This window comes from Salvelinus alpinus, chromosome 31, assembly GCF_045679555.1.
Source record: "Salvelinus alpinus chromosome 31, SLU_Salpinus.1, whole genome shotgun sequence".
NCBI classification, from domain to species: Eukaryota; Metazoa; Chordata; class Actinopteri; order Salmoniformes; family Salmonidae; genus Salvelinus; species Salvelinus alpinus.
This window is the reverse complement of record NC_092116.1, coordinates 14,802,974-14,814,668: the sequence shown is the minus strand read 5'-3', so window position 1 is coordinate 14,814,668 and position 11,695 is coordinate 14,802,974. Positions and strand designations below refer to the sequence as shown.

Sequence of the window (11,695 nt, the reverse complement as noted above, 5' to 3'; positions counted from 1 at the left end):
TATAAAAAGCAGTTTGCAAGTTATGGAAAGCTTTTGAGAGAGACTTTGTCATGCCTTATACAAAATATATGATATATGAATGCCATATATTAATAGCATAAATTAATATAATGTATGAATGGTGAACAATAATATACAAAAAGTATATGTTTTGTTTTTTAATTAAGAGTGACCAAGCACACTTCACCCACAGTCCAAGTGAGTCATTTAGTAATTGTGGATGAAGCATGTATCTCTCTATCTTTATTTTAGAATCTGTACATGACACCGAGAATTATGCTGCACTGAGCTTCTCAATGAACAGATCTGAGCGTGGAAGAGGGAGAGGGCAGGGTGGAGACGTTTCTGAGAAGCTCATTGTGTATGCTCCCATAAAGCAACAGCTGTGAAATAGTCTTGTTTGAATATATTATCCCATCATACTGTATCCACTGTAGAATTGTCAGTATTGAATAAAAATGTGCATATTATTTCAATAAAGATGATTTCATTTATTGAAAATCTGAACAGCAATATCTGCATCTTCAACGTGTCGAAAGGCTGAAATATGGGCATTTAACTTTACATTATGTTACCAAAGCTGACGAGCACTGAAACATTTGAAAAGACAGTAAAACACATTTGCATTTGTAACAGCTAAAGGACTGAGAAACTGAATTATTGATTTAATCTATTTCCTGATGAGGTAGATGATGAAGAAGATGGTCAGACAGCAGAGGAGAAATCCAGTTCTTATGATGGAGAAGAGGACAAGGATCCTCATATCCGCTTCAGTCGCCACCTGGATATCACCCCCTGAAAGAATGTCATGTTTTCTATTATACAGTAGAGGCTATTACAGTGTAATAGCATGTATTTTATTTTGCCTTTAATTGATCAGGTAAGTCATTGGGAACACATTGTGTTTTACAATAACTACCTGTATAACGAGAGTAAATATAACGTTTATGTCATTTTATTAACAAAGAAGCATAAGAGGTTTACCTTGAATGTCCAGCTTGGTCCCTTTCCCAAAGAGTATCTCCCCACATAAGGCCACAGCACAGTAGTAAGTCCCAGCATCAGAGAGGCTGAGGTTCCTCTTGGGGAGGTTGTAGACACAGCTCTGTGTAGGAGACCCAGCCTCAGGGCTCTTCTCACACTGATCACTCCTGTCTCCATTGGTGTAAATGATTCCTGGACGGGATTCTCCCGAGCCATGTCTGAACCAATAGACACTGTGTTCTCCTGCACAGGTCTCCATGTGTATTGTACAGTTCAGAGTCACAGACTCTCCTGGCTGGACTGACTCAGACACAGACTGCTCTACAGCTGTCTCGCTGTTGGAGCCTGAATCTGAAAAGAGGGTTTAAATATGTCAGCAAATCTGTGTTAACTATCTATAACTTCCCGTAGCAAGTGTTCTTACTCATTGAGAGAATCATCTGAATGAGAGAACACCTGATATTAACTGTAAGACGCTTTTCCAGAAAGTTTATTTTATTTTATTCTTAGGCTATCTAAGTACTACTCTTTATCTACAAATTCAGACTTCGTCTGAAAATATTTAAGGATTACTGAGGAAAAGAAATTCTCAGTACTGTACCTTTTATATTGAGAAAGGTTCCTTTTCCAAATTCCAACACATTCGAGTGTGCACTCCCACAGTAGTACAAGGCTGAATCCAAGCTATTTATGTCTGAGATGCTGAGGTGATTTATTCCTTGGCCGCTTTGCACTGAAAATCGAGGGTTACCCTTGAATTCATGGTAAAATGTAGGAGCCTCGTCATACCTATAGACTGTTGAGATGACCTGAGGTTTTTCTCCCAAGGGTTGCTTGTACCAAGAGAAATGCATGGCCACGTCGCCTTCATAGAAGCACTGCAAAGTCACTGTGTCCCCAACATTGGCTGACGTGAGACCACTCGACTGTTGTATGGCTGAGGGCTCAGTCCCAGCTCGTGCATGAGCTACAACAAAAGAAAAGACAACATCTTACACAAATATATTAACTGTTATATTAAAATACAATATTGGAATGCCTCAAAGTGTCAATCAAAATAAATTGTTTCATTGTACTCACTGATGAAGGCTATCGCTAAACGTGGCTGAGTAAAAAATGATATATAGAAACTGAACATGCCGTCATATTAAAAGTAAATAAAACATACCCATCTCTCCAAGAAGCAAACATGTGCACAGTGGTGCGAACATCCTGATCGCTGTCATCTTGTGTCTTGAGTGGAAAAATCTACCTCTGTAGAACAACACTTCTCAAATGAGGTTATTTAGTTTCTGAGACGCATTAAATAGTCTGCGGTATCTTATTTAGCATTTCAGCAGATTACAGGGTTTCCACAGTGAGCAGCGAGGATATGCTGAAGATAAACTGAGTGCTCCTGTGGTGACTTGACCTAACCCAGATTACAAGAGACCGGATGGACAGAGCTGAGCATCCTGTTGGGCTGGCACTACTGTGTTTATCTTCTATGATATATGCTTTCAAATTGAATGCAGCAAAGGTCAGAATTTCACTTTTTGAATGAAGAACCAAGTTTAGCAAAATCCTGGCCTTCATTTTCTGAGGACAGATATTGTTGTCTTAACAACCCACTCCCCTTTAAGGACTGGGGAATGATCAAGGCCTTTTACACCTTGAGAAGGCCCAAGGATTTATAAAGTAATTGTTGTATACTTTAAATATCAATGTAGTTTTAATTTCTATTTCATCTTTTCAATAATATCTCAATGATATTCTGATTATATTCTTCTTTTCAATGACATTCTGATTTAATCTCTTCAGTTTGCATTTAAAAGGAAAGGGTTAAAACTGAGGAGATAAAATATCCAAACATAATTTTTCTTTGGTAGTCTCTGGGGAGAAATGTAGCTAGATAGCTCATCATTGGCTAGGCCCTCAGAAGCTCGATAGAAGGCATCTGCCATTCAACCATATTAGAGCAGAATTTTGGAGTGACAGTAGAATCAACCAATCACATTTTGACTTGTAATGGATGGGACCATTTTGACAAAAACGTATGGGAACTCCCGCCATTCTCAAAGACCGACAGGTCACCACGCAATAACGAGCAGTAGTTTTTCCAGTCTAAGCTAGCTAGTTTTTTGTAGGCTACTGTGTGGCGGCTGCTGTAGAATTTGTTATTGAAGATGATGTTGATGCTAATTTGTTAACGTGACCCTTTTTGAGATTAAGTTTCAACAAGAAGTTGTTTCAAATGATCATCATCTGGTGCGTGGAACTGTTTTTTTTATTGCAGCTCGCTTGCAGTTGCTGGCTATCTGTTTGAAAAGAATGTGTTATGCGTGTGAACATTGTTGTATTTAACCTTTAGATCACTGGTTAGTGTGTGTGATTAATATGATAACGATGTTTGCAATGGGAAGTAATAGTTGTACATTTCGATTGGTAAGTGCTTAGCCTAATGGTTGTGTTTTTGTGATCTTATGATTGGGACCTTCTGGCTTATTATGTCCTCATGAATGGACACTGGCTTATTCTTTAATTATCATGCTGTGTGTGACTGCTGTCTTTCTATCAGTCTATGTGTTTTTTACAGAAAGTGCACTCTCCTACTGCTATTGCAGTCGCTGTCCTTTCAGCATCATGAGCCTGTCAAACTCACATCCTTTGATGTGCCACTGTTTTCTCTTTAGGTGATAGTGTGATAGTGACGGTGTTAGGCTACCATACTGTAGGTTGTGTAACCAATGTGGTTGTTGTTGGTAACATTAGTGCAGGTTCTGTGTCAGTTTTTCTCGATTTTTGAGTTCAGTACAACTTTGTGGAAGATTTTCCCCCTCTGAAGGGCTAGGTCCAGTAGCTACGGTTTGCCACTGCCTTCAGTAAGGTATACTATGCGTGAATTACAAGCCACTGCTCCTGCCAATCGCAACAGTTAAACAAACAACTCAGAAAATAGAGCATGCTGGGAAATATGATATATTGTTCTATGTAGAACCCACCTTGCTTTCCAAAGAATCATCAAAAAACAGTTCTTAGGATAATAAAGTGTAACGATTCTCGTCCTGGGAAGATGAGGAAGGATCGGACAAATACGCAGCGTGGTACGTATCCATAATACTTTTAATAAAGATGAACACGCGAACAAAAACGACAAACGAACAGTCCTGTAAGGTGAACACACAAAACAGAAAACAACCACCCACCAACACAAGTGGGAACAGGCTACCTAAGTATGGTTCTCAATCAGAGACAACGATAGACAGCTGCCTCTGATTGGGAACCATACCAGGCCAAACACATAGAAATACAAAACAAGGACAACATAGAACACCAGACATAGAATGCCCACCCAAACTCACACCCTGACCAACCAAAATAGAGACATAAAAAGGATCTCTACGGTCAGGGCGTGACATAAAGGTTCTAGCTATAGTCTTTTAAGTTACAAAGAACCCTTGTCTTTCAAAAATAGTTATTCTAATCAAAATTGTTCTTGTTAGAATCCTATTCCTCCGCAAAGAACCCTTTCGAAAATGTTTTTTCTAAGAGTGTAGAATATATAAACTCATCCGTTGGGGGTGTCTTACAGTGAGAACAGATTTAGATCCAGACCCTTTTAAAACTCTGTTATTTTAAAATGAACAAAATATGTTTGACCAACTGGTCTGTTGAAATACGTTTGATCAATTAAGAGCATTTACAATTCTGGGAACCTCTATGATGATAAACTACAGTCTACATCTCAAACATCTTATCATTCTCTCTATCAAACCAAATGCAAGAGTTGAAAATCAGTGGTTGGTGGTAATTTAAAAAATGTATCTGTGGTCATTGTATGCAGCTATGGTTGTCACACTATGTCCCGCCCATAATCACAAATTACTTTCATCTCTCTTATTTGAAGATTCAGTCCTTCCTTCATGGTCTGGCAGTGTAGATCTAAACACAGAATGGAACGCATATATATACCAGCTCTCATCCTCTACTGCTTATTGTATCTTCAGTTCACATTTTGTGATTCACCAATAGATTTGGTCTATCACATAGTTGTGACTGTGTTTACAGTGCCTTCGGAAAGTAATCAGACCCCTTGATTTTTTTCTCCACATTTTGTTACGTTACAGCCCTATTCTAATATGGATTCAATTGTTTTTTTCATCAATCTACACACAATATCCCATAATAACCAAGCAAAAACATGTTTTTAGAAATGTTTGCTATTGTATTAAATATAAAAAACTGAAATATCACATTTACATAAATATTCAGACCCTTTCCTCAGTACTTTGTTGAAGCACCTTTGGCAGCGATTACAGCATCAAGTCTTCTTGGGTACAAGCTTGGCACATCTGTATTTGGGGAGTTTCTCCCTTTCTTCTCTGCAGATCCTCTCAAGCTCTGTCAGGTTGGATGTGGGGCATTGCTGCACAGCTATTTTCAGGTCTCTCCAGAGATGTTCGATCTGGTTCAAGTCCAGTCTCTTGCTGGAAATTCAGAGACTCGTCCTGAAGCCACTCCTGCATTGTCTTGGCTGTGTGCTTAGGGTCGCTGTCCTGTCGGAAAGTGAACCTTTGCACCAGTCTGAGGTCCTGAGCACTCTTGAGACGGTTTTCATCAAGGATCTCTCTGTACTTTGCTCCATTAATCTTTGCCTCAATCCTGACTTGTCCTTGCTGCTGAAAAACATCCCCACAGCATGATGCTGCCAACACCATACTTCACCGTAGGGATGGTGCCAGGTTTCCTCCAGATGTGACGCTTGGCATTCAGAGAATCTTGCTTCTCATGGTCTGAGAGTCTTTAGGTGCCTTTTGGCAAACTCCGAGTGGGCTGTCTTCTGCCTTTTACTGAGAAGTGGCTTCCGTCTGGACACTCTACCAGAGAGGCCTGATTGGTGGAGTGCTGCGGAGATGGTTGTCCTTCTGGAAGTTTCTCCCATCTCCACAGAGGAAATCTAGAGGTCTGTCAGAGTGACCATCGGGTTCTTGGTCACCTCCCTGACCAAGGACCTTCTCCCGATTGCTCAGTTTGGCAGCTCTAGCAAGAGTCCAGCTCTAGCAAGAGTCTTGGTGGTTCCAAACTTCTTCCATTTAAGAATGTTGGAAGCCACTCTGTTCTTGGGCACCTTCAATGCTGCAGACATTTTTTGGTACCATTCTGCAGATCTATGCCTCGACACAATCCTGTCTCGGAGCTATACCGACAATTCCTTTGACCTCATGTGTTGGTTTTTGCTCTGACATGCACTGTCAACTGTGGGAACTTATATAGACAGGTCTGTGCCTTTCCAAATCATGTTCAATCAATTGAATTTACCACAAGTGGACTCCAAACAAGTTGTAGAAACTTCTCAAGTATTTTGGGGTGACAGGTAGCCTAGTGGTTAGAGCGTTGGGCCAGTAACTGAAAGGTTGCTAGATCGGCTCCCCGAACTGACAAGCTCGTTCTGCCCCTGAACAAGGCAGTTAACCCCCAGTTCCTAAGCCGTCAATGTAAGTAAGAATTTGTTCTTAAAACTTCTTAAGGATAGGGAGCAGTATTTTGACGTCCGGATGAAAAGCGTGCCCAAAATAAACTGCCTGTTACTCAGGCACAGAAGCTAGAATATGGATATAATTTCTAGATTTGGATAGAAAACACTCTAAAGTTTCGAAAACTGTTAAAATAATGTCTGTGAGTATAACATAACTGATTTGGCAGGCGAAACCCCATGGACAAACCATCCAGGGGAAAAAAGATTGAGGTCATAGGATTTCCCAATGGTTTTCCATGGGAAGCCCTATTTATGAGGGACCTGGTTGCAGTTCCTATGGCTTCCACTAGATATCAACAGTCTTTAGAAATTGTTCAATAAATTAATCATTTAAATGATCAATGGAACCAGGATGCACCGGAGCTCAATTTCAATGCTCATAGCAAAGGGTCTGAATACTTATGTAAATAAGGTATTTCTGTTTTTATTTTTAATAAATTAGCAAACATTTCTAAAAACCTGTTTTCGCTTTGTCATTATGGGGTATTTTGTGTAGATTGTTGAGGAAATTGTGTTATTTAATCCTTTTTAGAATAAGGCTGTAACATAACAAAATGTGGAAAAAGTCAAGGGGTCTGAATATTTTCCGATGGCCCTGTAGGTGTTTATATCATGTGCATGAAGAACACTTTTTATTCACAACTGTTTCTAAACCTTTGTTTTCTCTCTTTCAGATCGGACCCATGCTGTGTCTGTCTCTCCGTCACCGTTAGTGGTGGTCCATCCAGGGGATAATGTCACCCTCAGTGGTGGTCCAGCCAGGCAGTGGTGGTTCTAGCGTGTATGGTTCCCTGGGCGAACCCCCTTTTCAACTCCCCCCCACGCAAAAAAAAGCACCATTCTGCACTAACTGTCATTTTTATTCAGACATTTGGAACAACACAAATAAATAATCATAACATTTAAAACTATATAAAAATATATACAAAAATAAGACTCATAAATATCAAAAAGAAGTAACAAACCAAATAGAAACAAATTGTAGTATATAAATACAAATAAAAAAGAGAATTGAATTATTACACTATTACCCTATTGCTAATAAAAAACACACAAATAAAACTAAACTGCACAAATCCTATATCACACAAATACACAAATAGAATAACACATGTCATGACGTTGGCCTGGGGGTAGGTTTATGACAGTCATAAATACCTCCTCTCCCTACTCTACTGATGTGACATTAGAAAACCCCTTGGGTTAACATAGAGATTCTGGGAACATCAGAAGTTGGGGGGAAATGAACTATATTCTGGTAATCCGACCAAGTGAACATATGCGGTGGTACTTAAGGTATATTATGTCAGTTCGGTTGTCATCTGGCACATTCTCATCAATGATACAATGACATAAACTCTGCTGTGGAAAGTCTGCACATCAGAGGTATCGGATTCACATGGAATTGTTGTTTAATTCAAATGTTTGAATATGAAATTATTTGTGAAGAGATTAAATGTAAAAAAAAAAATATATATACTAATGTTAATGCCAATAAATAATCAATGAACAGCAGTGTAGTGGTGGTAATATAAATCTAATCAATAATCATTTTAGCAGCAGCATGGGTGTGAGGGGGAGCAGTAGTTGTTAGTTATTTAACAGTCTTATCGCCAGGGGATGGAAGCTTTTTAGGTGTCTGTTGGCTCTGAGCCTTGATGCACCAGTATCATCTGCCGGGCAGGAGCATGGAAAACAGTCCATATCTCGGGTGGCTGGAGTCTTTGGCAATTTTTCAGATCTTTCTCAGATAATGTGCATCATTTTCCGGGCCTTTCTCAGTTTGATGTGCAAAGTATGTGTAGAATACAAACAAGGTAAAAGCATTTCCATAAACCTAAAGCAGTGATTATCAACGAGATTCAGCTGCAGGCAAAAACAAATCTTAAGGGAATGGTCAGGGGGTTGGAACAAAATTACAAATCATTTGTAGATTGCAAATTGAATGCAAGAAGCCCAAACACTAAAACATAATTATCACTTGGAGCTGATTTGCTGGTGTTTTTACAGTATTTTATGTCCAACAATAACAAAATTGATGCAGCATCCTGTAAAGACACATGACTAACTGATGTGAGGAAGTAGTCCTTGAGGTTGTTGCGCATGTCTGTAGCAACTCCAGATGCCCTGTCTGCTGACATGTTTCTTGGGTCCAGGAAGCTGGATGTAGGTGCGGTGGATGTATGTGCGGTGGATGTACCGTGTTGATGACTAAATTGTCAGTTTCTGTGGTGCAAAGGTAGTTGTGGAGGGCCACGCCGACATTCACAATAGACTCTGCTTTCTCTGGGGCAACATCAACGGCTCGTCCCAGGACCCTCCATCTTGCAACAAGAATCCCAAAGCGGGTTTCTAAAATTATTTTGGCTTGATTGGCAGTAGTTGTAGATATTCTTGGCTTCATCAAGGGCAGAGGAACCTGAAGAAAATGTCTATTAGTATTGCACAGGAACATGAAGGCTATCAAATGTGTAGTGTAACAACTATAGCCTATGCTTTGGACATAGGCACCCATCCTCTTACTGTGATGCCAGATACATTTTATGTGAAGCATATAATTACCACGTCTATATTGGTATAATTTTCACATCATATGTAGTCACATGTATTTAGCCTATCTTACCTGGATATGGTAGCATCAGGTTTACCCTCAGAGGGAATGCCTCATCTCCCACTAAGACATAGGGGTTTGGTGTTTGGGTCCCCGGCAAGCACGCTGGCCTTAGCGGGAGTGGGCCTGCAATGAGTTGAGAGCTGAACTTGCTTCTTGAGAAGATTCCCGCATCTCTCTCCTGACCATATGCACCCCGTCGATCATGGTGGAGCGGTAATTTGCATCGCAGACTGCACTACACAAGGCGGACTTCCTCTCTGGGTGGAATGCAATGACAATGTGGACAAAAGTGCACGCTGCCCCAAAAAACATGACTCTGCCCTTGCACTTGCACACACGTCGATCGACGAAGGGTGAACAGGAGTGGAGCATTATGTTATGGGGGAAACACCAACAGAATGAAACAAGTAAATTATATGTCAGTCTCATTCACTATCATTCACACAAACATGCACTAACTGACGTGTAACACCTGACAGTTTAGTATGGATCACATGAGACACTCCAATTAGATTGATATGTTACGTTTTGTATGGTATGTATTAATTTGTGGGTGTCCATCATCCATGGTGTATGTTACAAATTGCAATTCGTACAATATGTTACAAATTGTAATTCGTACAATATGTAAACAATTAGCTAAATGTATGATATGTTGCGAATTCCCATTTGTTGTGGCTAATGTTAGCTAACGAGCTGGGTGACTATCGCTAACGTTAGCTAGGTGGTTAAGTTGCTAAAATGCTAAAGTTGTCCGTGATGAGATTCAAAAACGCAACCTTTGGGACGCGAGACGTTCATGTTATACGCCTACCCATCCAAATCGACCAACCACCCTACTTTTGTTTTTCCTTTAAGTATCCTTCTTATGTAACCATACCAAATGTTACATATCATACTAATTTGAGTTTTACGGATTTACAATGACTATGTTACATCTAGTCTATGAGACCAGGTTGACCTGGGTGGGTAGGCCTCTTAGCTGTAAACATTGATACAAATTATGTTATAAACTGTAAACAAATTATTGTAGTTCAAGAATGAACATGTCATTTTAGTCCAGGACTAGGCATAATCTGTGTCTGGGAAACTGGCCCATGTGATAAGATAGAGGCTATATAGCATGCAGTATGTCAGTGGACTGTGTTTCTAATTGTCATGGTCATGATCAACAATGTAAACATGAGAGAAAACACACTGACACCACATAGACATCCTGCTGAAACTACATAGTGAATGAAAGGTGAACCAGGCCTGTCCAAAGCAAAGGGATGGCCTCATCTTGATGTCACAACAGACCAGTGTTCTGTTACTGGTGAACAGCTCACTGAGTGAATGTTGTGTGGGTGGGTTTAGCATGGTATCAGTAGGTTGTGTCTGCAAAAGCCCTCTGCATACACATTCATACAGACATACTGTATATACAGAACACAAGAGAAGGAAGATATTTATTAATGCAAGAAGAAGGCACATTCTGTATACAGGGATTTCAGGAGAGCAGTTCAATCAATTAACACATATAGCATAATGAAGGATGCTGATGATCAATTGAATTAGAAGTCGCAGGCTAATATGTTTAAATGCAATACGAGCAACAAAGCAATCATAATGAATCATAATTTACAATGCATAGTGATGATACAGTATCTCCTACTTTACTCCAAAACCCATCTCTAGTCTATTGACACTGTCCTTAGCTTTATCTATTTTCTGGTGGTGTAGATGATGATGAAGATGATCAGACAGCAGAGGAAAATTCCAGTTCTTATGATGGAGAGAAGGACCAGGATTGTCATCTGTGGATCAAAGTCACAATATGCAAGAATAAAATATACTGTACCACTCCAACATAGTGCTATGGGCAGTAGTTGATACAGCGAATCACTCATTAACTGTAATGTCTGTCTTTTTAAAATAGCATATGGATTAGGAAATGGAGTCTACCTTCAACATCCAGCTTGGTCCCGTTCCCAAACAGTATCTCCCCACATGAGGCCACAGCACAGTAGTAAGTCCCAGCATCAGAGAGGCTGAGGTTCCTCTTGGGGATGTTGTAGACACAGCTCTGTGTAGGAGACCCAGCCTCGGGAATCTTCTGACACTGATCACTCCTGTCTCCATGGGTGTAAATGATTCCTGGATGGGATTCTCCTGAGCCATGTCTGAACCAATACACACTGTGTTCTCCTGCACAGGTCTCAGTGTGTATTGTACAGTTCAGAGTCACAGAATCTCCTGGATGGACTGACTCAGTCACAGGCTGCTGGAGCTAGACACAACCTGAACATCCTTTAACTTCTCTGTCTCTGGTCTGGTGTAACAGAACAACTGAGATGAGGGTCAAGAGACAAAGTGAAGTGACAGAAATGTGTATCTACATGCACCACAGGAGGTACAACTTTTAGGTTGGATCCATGGGTTGTTTGAAGAGGAAGTGAGGTTGAGAAAATGTCTCACTTTACATACAGATGTGTATTCATATCAAAAAGGTGCGTTATTAATCTTTAAATGGTGGAAAGTCAGAGTTACTGGTTTGTATTTTTTCATCATTTGGGTCGGTGGCTGAGACTACTGATACATAT

At 40.1% G+C, this 11,695-nt stretch overlaps 1 protein-coding gene across 1 annotated transcript; it reads right to left on the bottom strand.

Moving 5' to 3' along the window:
• Positions 1 to 499: 499 nt before the first annotated feature.
• On the bottom strand, positions 500 to 2,330 carry LOC139561729 (uncharacterized). Its single transcript, XM_071378995.1, has 4 exons — positions 2,153 to 2,330; positions 1,586 to 1,951; positions 985 to 1,335; positions 500 to 795 (listed from the first exon to the last, which is right to left on the bottom strand). Exons 1-4 carry the CDS (start codon positions 2,208 to 2,210, stop codon positions 671 to 673), a joined length of 900 nt encoding a protein of 299 aa, XP_071235096.1. The 5' UTR covers positions 2,211 to 2,330; the 3' UTR covers positions 500 to 670.
• Positions 2,331 to 11,695: the final 9,365 nt, after the last annotated feature.

What these genes read in the sequence shown, in the direction of transcription:
- LOC139561729 (XM_071378995.1), bottom strand. Translation starts at nt 2,210, where the DNA reads ATGACAGCGATCAGGATGTTCGCACCACTGTGCACATGTTTGCTTCTT. An exon ending in TTTGCTTCTTGGAGAGATGG is followed by an intron (nt 1,952 to 2,152) that starts GTATGTTTTATT and finishes CTTTTGTTGTAG; the next exon opens with CTCATGCACGAGCTGGGACT. An exon ending in AACCTTTCTCAATATAAAAG is followed by an intron (nt 1,336 to 1,585) that starts GTACAGTACTGA and finishes CCCTCTTTTCAG; the next exon opens with ATTCAGGCTCCAACAGCGAG.